The 15087-nt window shown below is 38.1% G+C and overlaps 1 protein-coding gene across 1 annotated transcript; it reads right to left on the bottom strand.

Moving 5' to 3' along the window:
* LOC109820008 (pentatricopeptide repeat-containing protein At5g18475-like) lies at window positions 13792-15081 on the bottom strand. Its single transcript, XM_020386039.1, is given in 2 exon segments — window positions 13792-14822; window positions 14825-15081. Coding segments are annotated over 2 exon segments (855 nt in total). The 5' UTR covers window positions 14999-15081; the 3' UTR covers window positions 13792-14141.

The following is a 15087-nucleotide window of genomic DNA, read 5'->3' as shown; positions in this document are numbered from 1 at the left end:
ATTTGGGAAGAATTAGACCTAGAATCAGAAGAAGGTGGGCATAAGCGAGAATCGTCGACCGATTTAGATTCCATCTCGTTCTTTCTAGGTTTGATTTTTTTAATTTCTGTTTGTTTTATTCAAGTCAGTAAGTGGCCCAAGGCCTGGTCTTTGAACGTAACTAGTATGTACCCCTTGCCAAGCACGGGCTAGTACTACTATTTATTGCTTGTTAAGTTTCATGTGTATATATTTTTATTCTTGTGTATTGTTTCTAGTATTGATGTTAAAATCAAACTTCAACACCCTCGTGTAAGGAGGCATTCAAATTGTCCTACACCTTGGAGGTCATAATTTCAACACCCTCGTGTAAGAAGGCATTTAAGTTTTTTCCCTAAGGGGGTGTTAGTCAATTGGGATATTTTAATACAAATTGGGATAATTGTTAAAGCGGAATAATTTTTCGCTAGTGGGATATTTTAGTATGATAAATACGAACAATTTTGTGAAGCGGGATATTTTGATAAAAAAATATGGGATAAATTTTTATAATCATGAAATATATATTTATGCATTTTGAAGATATAAATATTAATTATGTATTTTAAACTTATTATTATTGATTTATAATTGCATACAAGAATGGTCTTTACTATTAAATAACTTTTCGTTAGACTATAAGATATTGACAATTATTATTATTATTATTATGGTCTAATGGTGGTAACCATAATAGGAAAGAAGTAAAGATAAAAAATATATAAAAAAATAAAAAATAACAAAATAAATATGAGTTCTAGTTTTTTACCACCTAGTTCCAAGCTAAAACTTAGACAAAATAAATATGAGTTCTAGTTTTTTACCACCTAGTTCCAAGCTAAAACTTAGAATAATTTGAGAGACTAGAACTCTCATTCTAGTTTTTTACCACCTAGTTCCAAGCTAAAACTTAGAATAATTTGAGAGACTAGAACTCTCATTTTGTTTAGAAAAATGAAAAAAGTAAAGTTTGTTATCATGAAACAGACTTATATATTGGTATATTTACATCTCTCCATGTTCTTTGATGTACTTTGGCTTGACGGCTTGACGCTTTCCTTTTCATAAAGAAATGTAAGAGTAATGTACATCAAAAAAAATTTATAACACGTCAACCATATAATTTATGGCTCTTATTTAGATGTGATCAAATCATTTACGGGACTACTACGGAATATTGGAAGCTGATTATGATGCTACTGAGGAAAATATTCGGTACAACGGTATCCGCCTACCATTGGTAGGTACTAATTTCTATCATATCCTTATCTTTTTTGGTGTACATCCTTGACATGAAATGTCATGTTTTGCCTATGGTGTATGCTAGCTAGGGGTGCATTCAGTTCGGATACGGTTCGAATATGACACTTATCATATCTATATCTACTTTTTGAAAACGGATACGGATATGATTCAGATATTCATCGGTAAGAAAAAGGCATTATCATATCCCGCCACTTAAATGCCGAAAATGTTACCCGCATATTAGAGAGTCTCCCCGCGTTACGAACCTATATACGGATCATTAATCGGATCATTTGCGCCGAATACAATGAATGTACACATAGGGTTGAACAATACATATACATAAATATATTACTATATATATATTATATTATATATATATATATATTAATATATATACTAGTATACCTTAGTATATATATATTGCCACAGCTTTGCGTGCTCCAATGAGTCGGAAGCGACGTTGGTGAAGTTTGTTTCCTTTCAAAAAGTCCTCTCACATTCGTAAAGTTTGAGCGCCATTAAGGTAGTGAGCAGAGGAGTTCCACACCCAAAAGGTTAATTTCACTTAGTATAAAGGCCGTTATTTTAGAAGTATAAATAAGAGAAGAGTAAGTATAAATTTGTTATGTGACAAATATACAACTAAATGAACGCAGTCGCTCTATTTTTTCCCTCCTTTTCTAGCATTCTTCTTTCTCCGTTTCTTATTGCTTCTGAACTATAAACTTCTCCAAACTTATTCCATCGTATGCCATATATTTTCCTGTCTTTCATTTCTCTTTATTCGCTGATTAATTTTGCCCCAAAACAAAATATTAATTTTCCTCACTACACCATCGTTAAATAGTTAAGTGATTTAATCTCTCTTTTATTTCTTCTATATGGCTTGTTTTATTTTCTATCTTTTTATCTTTTTATTTCTTTTATGAAACAACTTTGGTTAATGTTATAGCAAAGGAAAAAAATCTCTCACACACACACACACACACACACACACACCGACACACCCACACACACACCACACACCAATATTATAATATAATATATATATATATATAATATCATATATATATATAATATATATATATATATATAATTATATATTATTAATAATTATATTAATACTATATATATATCTATATATATTCATATCCCTGGAGAGCAAACGCCGGGAAAAGAATCTTCCAATTTTTAGTGCCTGTGATGCTAAATTTTTAGAAAGTAGGTGAATTTTATAATTTTTTAGTATATGCTATTTTTTTAGTATCCAGGAAAGAATTTTATTTGTCAGCGTTCAAAGAAATACAAAACTTGCATAGAGTATAAACAAAAAAACAAAAGAACGCATATTGCGAGATAATTAGGCAAACAAAGAAACGGTATTGGACTAGGTCATATTAGAAGTATGTTCAAGCTAGCGCTCGAGACAAAAATACCTCTTCCATATATCTAGACTAGTTTAATTATTTTATCCATAATGTAGAAATGATTGGGCTTTAAAAAAAAGTTAATTTGGCAGCCACTGAAGCCAATGCCTTCTCTCTCTCTCTCCTCGTTCGTCTGCTCTCTCTCATATATATATATATATATATATATATATATAATATATATATATATATATATATCTATAATATACGTATATATATATTATTATATCATAATTTGTAATAACTCGTAAATAACTAAAAATTAATATACTTGCAAGCAAAAAAAATCCAGAACATTACTACATAGATTCAGATATGCACTCTCTCGTGGTATATAACTTTCAAATTTTGACATTACAAACTTACAGTTACACATCAGTGTGCATTCTCTACTTATTTGTGTGTTGTGGGTATTGGGAATGGGGGTGGAATTGGCACTTAGGTATCAGTTGAAATTTTTGAGCACTAATTTTAGTAGCTTGTAGTTCCCAATTCCGAAGCAAGTTTTAGCTTATAACTTACTACTTTAATTCAAGGTGCATGTGCTCTAGAACTTCACAAAATTTTAAGCTAAATCATTTGTCAAACAAAATAGGTCTTTTCAGTTTTCAGTCAATAAAGGGTAGCAAATTAGGGCTTTTTATCAAATAAATTAGGGCTTTCCACTCAACGAAGGGCTAGCAAATTAGGATTTTTTTTTACCATACAGATTAGGGCTTTTCATTCAACCAATTAGAGTTTCGATTTCACCTTAGTGTTAGAAGAAACCGAGGAGGAGAATTTTCGGAGATCGATGTTAATGGTCAGTCGAGCTTGAAGGCGGAGGCTTGAAGTCGGTCGAAAGCGGAGCCTTGGAGACGGCTGAAGTCAAAGGCGGAGGCTTGGAGACAGCGGAGGTTAAAGGCGGAGGGCAGAGGTCGAAGGCAGAGGGCGGAGGTCAAAAGCGGAGGCTTGAATGGAGAAGGCTGAGGTTGAAGGCGGAAGTCAAAGGCGGAGGCTTTGAGATCGTCAATTTTAGACATAAGAACAGCGAAGGATTTTTTATCTCTGCTATCGGGAGAATTTTCATTTAGGGGTTGTTTGGTTGGTTTCCTAAAAACTAAAAAAAGAAATCGGTACAAGGAAATCAATAAAATAATATTTTTATCCATTTCCATCCCTAAAACTCACCCACAACATCTAATAAAATATTATTTTTATCCTCCAACTCATCTCATTTCATCTCCTTTCTTACTTTTAAAAATAAACCAAACGCAAGAAATGTGTCACATCATCCAACTCATCACATCTCATCTTATCCCATTTTTAAAAATCACACGCATCATCCAATAATATTGTGACAACTCATCTCATCTCATTAAACCTTTATTTCCATCCATTTCCTCAAAAAAAACAAGAAATTGATTTTCTTAAGCATGTGTCACATCATCCAATAATATACCTCCAACTCATCTTATCTCATCTATTTTCTTATTTTTAAAAATGAACCAAACACAAACAACCTCAAAACATCATCCAATAATATACCTCCAATTCATTTTCTTATTTTTTTAACCAACCAAACAACCTCAAAACAAGTTTTTTTTTAAAAATCACTCACATCATCCAATAATAAGGGGACAACTCATCTCATCTCATCTCCTATTCTATAATTTCCTTCTTTTTTAACCCAACCAAACAACCTCAAAACAATTATTATAGGAAATAGGTTTCCTATTCTTTAATTTCCAAGTTTTTTTTACGAAACGAACGGACCCTTAAGGCCTCGTTTGGTACGCGGGAGTGAGAATGGAAAGAAGGTAGGAATGGAATGGAATGGACGTGAGAATAAAATACATATTCTCATTCTTATGTTTGGGCGCGTTTAGAGAATGAAACGGGAATGAGAATCTTATTCTTATTCTCACGTTTGGTATCCTTTGTTCACAAGTGAGAATAAAATTTAGTTTTCTAATAATGCCCTTACCAAATTCTCACGTTTGGTATCCTTTGTTCACAAGTGAGAATAAAATTTAGTTTTCTAATAATGCCCTTACCAAAACATAGAATTTAAAAAATCATTAAAAACAGTGAGAATAAAATTTAGTTTTCTAATAATGCCCTTACCAAAACATAGAATTTAAAAAATCATTAAAAACATTTTAAAAATGACTAAATAATTTATTTTTTTAGAAAAATAAGTTTTATAAAAATGAAATTTTTTTCCTTAGAGAAATAAATTTTCATGTAATAGTTATATTTTGGCATACCGTCTCGGCAACAATTTCGGATTTTTGGCTTAGAGGATAAGATGGGTTGTATATATTAAGACCGACCCAACAGCCCAGTATAAAAATCAACTGAGTTATACACATCTGGATATCCGGACCGTATCCGCAATGAAAACTCAAAACTAAAACCAAACCAAAACCATATCAGGACCCGAATGAAAACCCAAAACTAAAACCAAACCAAAATCGTATCGGAATGGTTACAATCTTTTTCTACCATATCGGCTTTCTAAACGGATACGATTGCGGTCGGTCCGGATTTATCCTAATTGTTTTGCACCCTCTATATGCTAGCTGATAATATCCTTTCTATTTTACCTGGTCAAGACTTAAAGAGCCAACCACGCACATTGTCAAGTTTGGAGATCTTTATCTGTTACATTAATGAATTTCTTTGTTGCCTGGCCTGTATCAGTGTGTATATTTTCAGGCCGATTATATTATGAAAAGTTGTCAAATTTGTTTCTTTTTTGGCTTGTTACAGAAATGGCACCCAGATAAGAAAAAGGACAAGGAAGACGCAACCTTGAGCTTTCATCAGGAGATAAATGAGGCTTACAAAGGCTAGCATGAAAATTATCTTATTTATTTACTTTATTAGCTTAGCCAAAAGGATGCAATCTGCTTCACGACATATTATCATAAATTATTTTTTGAGCTTCACTTCTCCATATTGACTTGCTTGTACAAAATTTAGCAATTTTGTTTTTTATGCCATTTTCTGTAAGGCACAATGGTCCATTTCTTTAATGTTTTTGCCCTTTGGAAATGCTTTTCATTCATCTGTAGTAGGAGTAACATGGTTTAGGCTCAAAAGAACAACAAACATATGAAAGATGTTAACCCCTTCAGATGTTAGTCAACTGATCATTCCCATCTCTGCAAAATCAATCCTATGCTGGCCAATCCCCACACACATCCGACGACCAACCACCCACCTTCATACCATCCACATTAGCAAAAATCACCCCCTCATAAATGTCCATCAGAGGGTTCCCTCCTTTTTGAATCACATTGTTTGTTCTTGATTCTGGTTCTTCTTAAAGAGAAAAGACCAAACTCGCTAATAGTTCATTCGCCTGAGCATTATGATGATGTGTTTTGGTTAGTATGTTTCAAATGCATTTGAGACGTACTAATATTTCATTATAGATTTTCTATGTGCCTTTATTATTTTGGATATGGAAAATAGAAAACAAACATAATAAACATAAGAGACACACATCTGACTCATCCAAGTTATGTTCTACTTCCATATTGCTTTTGTGTATGGCTCCCTCTTCAATTGCAGCACGCCTTTACTGAGTTATAGCTTCCGTTGGTCGTGAGAATTTCTTTTACAGTTCCGAGCGATCCTGCCAAAAGACGAGAAATATGACTTTTTTTTTGGTCAATGAATGAAATTTTTATTCATCACCAGATATGAGAAGTTTGTGTACATCAAAAAACAAAACAACAGACTGATTATAAAATCCAGTCTTCACTATGACAAATTTTCTATGTATTATATCATGTGCTGTGGAATGTTAATATTCAAAATCTTTGTATATACACTTATCTTGATTTCACGGAAGAGGAGATCTGGGCTTCTAGCTGCTCTCTGCTGGAAAATCCTATAATTTCTTTCTTGCCATAACATATACACTGATACTTGTTGTGCGCAGCGGAAATTTCGGCAGCACCTCCGGTGCGCAAGGTGCACAACAAGAGATTAGATCACAACGGAATTCTCGTTTCTCAAAGGAAACAAGAACCGAAAGCCAGATATCTCATCAAAGTGAGATATCAGCTCTTCCTCTCGTCAGCTCTAGGACTACACATCGAGGGAACCTACAAGCTATTACAAATCACGGCAAGAACACAAATTTTACGTGGTTCGGCAAATCGCCTACGTCCACGGGGCAAGGAGGGGGGAGATCTACTATTAGAGGGAGAGAATACAACTGGGGTTTACAATCACTCAATCTAAACCCTCACACAAACTCTCAAATCCCTCACACAATTATCTCTCTCAAATCGGCTCTTGCACGCCACCCAAAAGAGAGAACAAAACTGCTGTTTTCCCCTCTGTCCGTGCTTGCACGCTGCCAAAGAAAGGAACAAAAGCAACTGCAGCTCTCTGCGCACGCAACCCAAGGACAGCCTCCTACCTCCTGCTGCACTTCGCACTTGTGCGCCCTGTACTTGCTCCGTGCTCCTGCTCTTCTCTTTTGCTGCCGCCAAAAGAACTCCTCAACCTGCACACGCCTCCAAGCTACAAAACCCTAGGTTGTGATAGAAGCATATATATAGCAAGCTATCTCTTCACGTGTTTTCTTTTGCCAGCCAACTAATCACGTGGTCCCCCCCCCCACGTGCTCACAATTCTCCACCTCGGTGAAGTTTCACTCACCCCAAATGTCGATGTCGCTCACTAAATCGATCTCACCCCCAACTAATCAACCCCGGCTGCATCATAAAGACTGCCTATGTATCCTCTTGCCCAAGGAATCAAGCCGAACGTAGTTCACCCAAATGGCCGCTAACGACTTCAATCCAATAGAAGAGTTTGTAACCCTTCTCCAATATCACGATCAAGTCTGCGGCTGATAGCACCTCCAATGGCTCCAAACTGAAACAATCCAAACATCTCCACCTGAGATGAACCAATGGCCATATCCAGACTACATCTATCAGCTGTACTCGAATCAATCAACCTATCATCTGCATCCAAATCAACACGATTCCTAATCTGTGTCACATCAGCTGGAATCCCAAATGACGCAGTATGATATGGAGTTTTCACCCAACGTGGAGTAGCATCACTCTCCACCCGCTGCGATGTCCCAAAGATCTGATCATCACTCTCCACCTGCTGAGAGTCAAACGTGACATACCTGCTCAGAACCAAGTCAGAAGCCAATACCTGATAATTAAACACGTCTCTGAATCCCAAATGTGCTATCGGATCAAATCTCACATCCACGATGTGACCAAGTGCTGGGTAGCCAAACATTCGACGCAACCCAAAATCTGAAGCAGCTCCACCAGATCCAAAATCTCTACATGCAGCAGTCGACAACCTATACATAAGATGGCCCAAACATGTCGTAACCCGCACACCAATGCCAATGCTCGACATCAAACGCCGATCCTCCTTCAGAAAGGAACAGCTCCCCAAATCCGCCATCTCATCACGTCGCCTCAAAGTTTCCACACCAATGAAGTGTCTCCTATTGCCATGAGCTCGGCACAAATACAGATATAGATCCCTTTTGTACCTCCCTCTAACATCAGACTGGAGTACCTTCACCTTTCTGCCAATACACTTCCTCAATTTGTTGCGGGCTTCTAGGACTTCACACCAACGGGACTTGGTTGCAACCCACCAATGCCTAGAACAATCCCCAACTGTAGAAACCATATACCTATTACCTCCCAATAATGCTCCCTTGGAAGGCCCCCGAATGCCTGAATGAACACCCCTCAGAAGACCCCTCGAATGATGGATAGAAGTGCCAAACTCCATCTCGGTCTTCTCGCTCATACCAATGGGTTCACAGGACTTCAAACTGCAGGTCATAGCACTCCTCAACAACCTATGCACGGTATTACCAATCAAATAACCTAGCATCAAACAACGCCACAGTCTAGCCGAATCTGATGAAGTCGTCATCTCCCTATCAATCTCCGTGCTTTCGAGCAAATAATACAAATTGCTCCTTCTGACGCCCTTCATCACAATCATGGACCCCGATGTGACCTTCAAGCGAGAATCCGCCAAGGTCACTTTATAGCCAGATGCCACCAAAGCTCCTAGTGAAATGATGTTCTTCGACAACTGCGGAACGAACCTCACTTCTTCCAACTCCTGAATCACTCCGTCATACATCCGAATACGAACGGTACCAATACCACCAATAGAGCATGCATGTTCATTACCCATGAGAACAACATCCCCTCTTTCCTAGGGCAAACGTGGTATGAAGCACCCGAATCCAACATCCACTCTGTAGAGTTGGCAACACAAACTGACGATAGTGCAGACAACGAATAGCCCGAAGAATCCGAATCTGAATTGTCGCCACTATTCTTGACAACATTCACCTCTGAAGCTCGTACAGCTTTCTCCTTATTCTTCTCGGCTCGATCTAACTTTGGGCATTCCGCTTTCTAATGTCCATCATTTTACAAAAGGCACACTGATTCCTACGAATCCCACGATGTGCACCTCTAGACTGTGACCTCCTGCTTCGGTTTGAACCACGACCATGAACTACTAATGCATCTCCCGATGCCTTCTCGGAGGACTCATCAACATTCTTCCTCAACTCATAATTCACCAACGCTGAGGTCACCTCCTTATAACTAACAGTAGTTCTTCCATTAATCATAGTGAGAACAAAAAGCCGATTCTCAATGCTCTTAGTAAGATACTTTTCATTGAGTGTTTCCCACATCTTCTTCGCCGACGTCTCGTTCATCACGTCATAAATAAGATCCGGCGTCAAGCATGACCGAATAACTCCACACGCCCTACTATTCATCTTCTTCCAAACCTTAGCTTCCATCTCGGTAGGTTTCTCTTGTAACTCAAGAGTCTCCTCCAAATTCTGAGCGTCCAAGGCGTCCATCACCTGACACCTCCACAATCCGAAATTAATCTTACCGTCGAACTTTGGAACATCAATCTTCATGTTATTGATGCTCAAACTATGTATCGTCTTCGTAAGAGACGATCCCGATGTGTTTGTTTTACCCATGTTGTCGATCTAATCTTCAAATAGGAATCCTTCAGCGAATCCTTCAAACAAGCTCCCAAATCTAACCCGGAGCTCTGATACCACTTGTTGTGCGCAGCGGAAATTTCGACAGCACCTCCGGTGCGCAAGGTGCACAACAAGAGATTAGATCACAACGGAATTCTTGTTTCTCAAAGGAAACAAGAACCGAAAGTCAGATATCTCATCAAAGTGAGATATCAGCTCTTCCTCTCGTCAGCTCTAGGACTGCGCGTCGAGGGAACCTACAAGCTATTACAAATCACGGCAAGAACACAAATTTTACGTGGTTCGGCAAATCGCCTACGTCCACGGGACAAGGAGGGGGGAGATCTACTATTAGAGGGAGAGAATACAACTGGGGTTTACAATCACTCAATCTAAACCCTCACACAAACTCTCAAATCCCTCACACAATTATCTCTCTCAAATCGGCTCTTGCACGCCACCCAAAAGAGAGAACAAAACTGCTGTTTTCCCCTCTGTCCGTGCTTGCACGCTGCCAAAGAAAGGAACAAAAGCAACTGCAGCTCTCTGCGCACGCAACCCAAGGACAGCCTCCTACCTCCTGCTGCACTTCGCACTTGTGCGCCCTATACTTGCTTCGTGCTCCTGCTCTTTTCTTTTGCTGCCGCCAAAAGAACTCCTCAATCTGCACACGCCTCCAAGCTGCCAAACCCTAGAATGATTAATAGGGTATATATAGTTGTTTGAGAATCGGGTGGGCCTGTTTATTCACGCGGAAAACAAAAGCAGCATTGCTGCTCCTCACGTGACTTTCCCAAAAGTCGTGGACCGCACTCCACGTTCACAATACTGACAGAGCAACTCTTTTCAGTTTGTTTTTGTAGTTTCTTCGCCGCAAATTCCTGTTATACCATATCATAATCTGATTCCAAGAGTAAGATCTCCAATTGAATTTCATCCATTCCATAACTTTGTTCCAGACACAAGCAGAATACTGACATTTGAAGAAGATGTGCTGACAGGTTTCAGCTTGATGATCAGTTGAGCACAAAACACACTGGTTTGAGTTAATCATCCTCATATTACACAATCTATCTTGTGTGAGCAGTCTAGAGAGGGATGCTAGCCATCTGAATTCATCAAGTTAACCACATTACGAGAAATATGACTTGAAAGGGCTTCTGCATGCTTCAGATTATAATGGCCTGGTCAGCGACAATTTCTTTTGTCAATTAAATTTGGTTAACTTTTAGCTTTTCCCCCCCTCGACATTCATCCCTAGTTTCAGATTTAATCCAACAAGAATACCATTTTTCTCTCCCTGGTTCCGAATTTGACTACTTATCTGTATTCAGGATATGCCAGTACAATATGGTGGTATAAACTTAGTTGTCTATCTTACAGAGTTGAACGAAAATAGCATGCACAAAGCAGATTACACCTGTGTTTCTGTAAGTTATGTTTAATGTTTTGCTTTTTTTTTGTTCCATCCAATTGTGTAAGGAAGGGAGGAAAAAGAAAAAAAGGTTCCTTCGGGTAAATGTGCTTTTTCTGGAATGGCCTTTCTCTATTTGGGAAGGTTTATCATTCCCTTTGGGAATTGTACCTGCAGCATGATTTTCCATTACCAATTTTTATCTGGAAAACAATTGATCAATTGAGTAGCTTGCTGTTATATAAAGTTATTAAGCTTTGTAATTCAGTAATTCCATCAAACTCATCAATTGACCTCCTCATATTGGCTAATATAAATATGTAGCAGTAACACATGTGTCTGAGTGACTTGACTTGGTGTCGAGCCTCAAACATGGACACATTTCAAACGTCTGATATCAGGGTGTCACTATATTTGCAGATCTACATGCATATATGCAAATCACCATTTACTTTAGGCGCTCATTCGATACCACCTAGCGATAGTGTCTTGCCTACCATAGCCACAAGTTTGCAACCAAATTTTGCTATAGCCTTGGTTTTATTATTTAAAATGCCGCTTGCAGTGTATGAAAACTGTCATCTAGAGTTAAATTTTTTTTTTGAAAAATGAACAAACTACAGTCTCGCTTTTGTGATGGATAGATGTGTTTGGCGTAGATAATTTTTCTTTTTTAACACAGGTTTCTAGAAGGGCTTGGAGAAATTTGTTATATAGAGAATCTGTTAAGTGATTTCAAAGTTGAAGACCTAAGAAAATTGAAATATTTTAATATTTGTATCATCATGTTTTATCCTGCTTTGGCTTGTACCATTACGTTTCAGTATGTATCATGTTTTATCCTGTATCACCCAATTTTGGTCTGTTTGCTGAAATAGATGGAAATGCTGAAATAGATGGAAACGGGACAAAACGTCAAATAAACTTAAAAGGGGAATGTTAGAGAACAGAAGTTTAGTGACCAATGTATCTTCCTTGTGAGATTACAAAGAAAATGTTAAAGATATATGCATATATTCATATATATTATACTTATATATATGCTATATAAAATATAGGTGTACATATTTTACTTTACAGGTAATACACATAGACACGAATGTGTACATGGTGAACAAAAACTGCAAAAAAAAAAAAAAAAAATCTACAGGGATATATGCATTTGCCTGCATGTTGGTCACTGTAACCGATATTTAACACAACCATGTGATGTAATCTATCAATGTCTGTCCACTGAGTTTGCCCACCTCTTCAATAATTCTTAACTTGGAGTCTTCGATGAAGTCGGTGCCAGAGCAGTTACTTTGCCCTAACCATGGGGATCAAAACCTACTGTCACCATTATTGCGAAAATTCTCGTCAGTTCAGAAAGAAATTATTATTATTATTATAAAGTGTTGTTCTGGAACCTTTGCAGCTTTCCAAGGAACATAGCGTCATTCGTTATATAACTTGCAAGTAGCTATTGTTACCATGACATTTCTCTTTATATTACATAAACTTATTTTTTTTACTTGAGTCATTAGAAAGGAAGTATATTTGCTGTGATTATATGTATTTGCATATATTTGTTTTATGTATTTTTCAATTTTTTTACAACATGAACTTGTAGCTTAATGTTCACTGGTTATAAAGTTATACCAATCTAAATGCAAGATAATCAATACATACTCATTATTATTCTATGTGAGAACGTTCTCCACTGTGATTAAATATCCGAGTTTTCCTAGGGCACATCGAACTGATTTTGGGGTCATATCTGAGAATATACGTGTCGCATCCTATATATTAAGTTTTTTCGCAGGAAAACTGGCAAGCATTTCAAAAAGTACCAGTTTTTCTTTTAGCTTGTTTCTTATCCTAATGCAAAACTTATGGGGGAAAAGAAAAACCTGATGCTTAGTTTCTATTTTGATGTATAGGTAATATTTGTTTCTTCAGATATTTTTTCTGACACCTTTTCACTCATGATCAGGATTACCTCAAGCGTTACAAGAGCTTGATATTAATGCAATGGCCTTGAAACCAGATATGTATGTTAACTCGGAAGGATGATGGTCCTGTTCGATATACTCAAGACCATAATCTCTGCTTATTTCAGAGAAATATTAGCATGTGATATTTTAGACAGTACAATTCCATGAAGTACGATGCAATCATAGTGTATAGAGGGTGAACGGATGTATATTTTTCTTGTATCCTAACTCACAATTTTTCCTGAAAGATTAAATACCAGCGAGACCTATCGATCTTTTTGTTAGATACTGTGTAGATATGATTTGATGCGATATCTGCATTGATGTTGCCCTTCTTAGCAACTGACGTTAATGTCATTACACTGTTCTGCTTAATCCTTATTCTGCCGCGTCGATAAACACAGAATAGAGCACTCTCATTAGTGGGGAGGCTATTGCTGCAATCTATGCTGCTACTATTTATGAATTTATATTCAAATTTCAATCAAATCTGCATCAATAGTTTCATATTAATTTCTCTCATATGCAATACATAGATTAGTACGAAAGTCTCCGTGTTTACATAAATGAGTACAAAGCTCTACATGTAGGTCACGAGTAAGTGAATCTTCGCACGTCACAAAGTCTAGCGTGCTAGTCTACCAGAGATAAGAAAATGTAAAGGTATAAGTTTCTAAAAAGATAAAAATAAAATAAGAAAAGGATGATATCAGTTGAATTTAGCATATGATATCACTTGAACTGAGCTAAGTTCTGTATTGAGAAGTAATTTTGGCTAGCAGCTTTCTAGCTGGTATCTGATTTAAGCACAAAGTGACGCATGATTCCCCTCCAAATAGGCATCAAACCCTGGCACAAACCATCTATAACCATCGAGTGGCAATATAGTAGTACATGATTATGTCCTCGGCCAAAATATAAGTCAATCCATTGTCTCGATCTTGCATAGTCCAACCATCAACAAGTTTGAAGCAGCAATGAGAAAATATCCCATCAATAAAGCACCAGAGAGTCCCAAACAATCGCGGTAGTTTACACGTTTATTCCACGTTGATTATGTCATCGAACAATTCAAATGCAATCTCAAGCTTTCTTTCTCTGCATACTGACTCAACCAACCTCACCCATGATCCAGTCTCCGGCAAGAACCCCGTCTCAACCAAAGCATACAACGAAACAGTTGCGTCAGCCACCTTCCCGATCTCACACAACCCCATCAACAACTGATTCGAGGCTGCAAAATGAGGCCTAAATCCCCTCCCAAGCATCAACCCTAACAACCCCATCGCCTTCTCAATCTCCCTTTTCCCAATAAGGCAATTCATAACAATCCTATAGCTCGCGACATTCAATCTCACACCCTCAAATGGCAACCTCTCCAACAACCGCATCGCCTCCCCAACCCTCTCTGCCTTGCACAACCCTTCAATTACAACATTGTAGGTGACAACATCGGCTTTGACTCCTTTCTCCTTCATCTCCTTCACCAACTCGATCCCCTCGTCCACTCTCCCCTCTCTGCAAAGGCAACCGATCAGCGCGGTATACGCAACCGCGTCAATCTCCAAACCGTTCTCCCTCATTTCGTCGAACACCCCCCTCGCCTCTTCGACCCTCCCATCCCTACAAAACCCATTCATCAAAGCCGAGTAGTTGTACTTGTTCGGCTCACACCCGTTCCTCCTCATAAACCCCAGAATCTCCCTCCCCTTCTCCGACCCGACTTCCCCTGCCTACAGAACCCGTCGATAAGCACGTTATACGTCAACGGGTCCGGCACAATCCTACGCCTCTCAATCATTTCCTCGAACACCCTAAACGCGTCCTTCACCCTCCCCTCCCTACACAACCCGCCCATCAAGGTCGAGTAGGTGACCAAATTCGGCCTGACGGGCATCGACTCAAGCACCCTCAACCCCTCATCGACCCTCCCAGCGCGGCAGCAGCACTTGATGACTATGTTATACACGCAGACGTTCGGGCTCA

This window comes from Asparagus officinalis, chromosome 8, assembly GCF_001876935.1.
Source record: "Asparagus officinalis chromosome 8, Aspof.V1, whole genome shotgun sequence".
Taxonomy (NCBI): Eukaryota; Viridiplantae; Streptophyta; class Magnoliopsida; order Asparagales; family Asparagaceae; genus Asparagus; species Asparagus officinalis.
The sequence above is the reverse complement of the archived record's forward strand: the minus strand, read 5'-3'. Positions and strand labels throughout refer to the sequence as shown.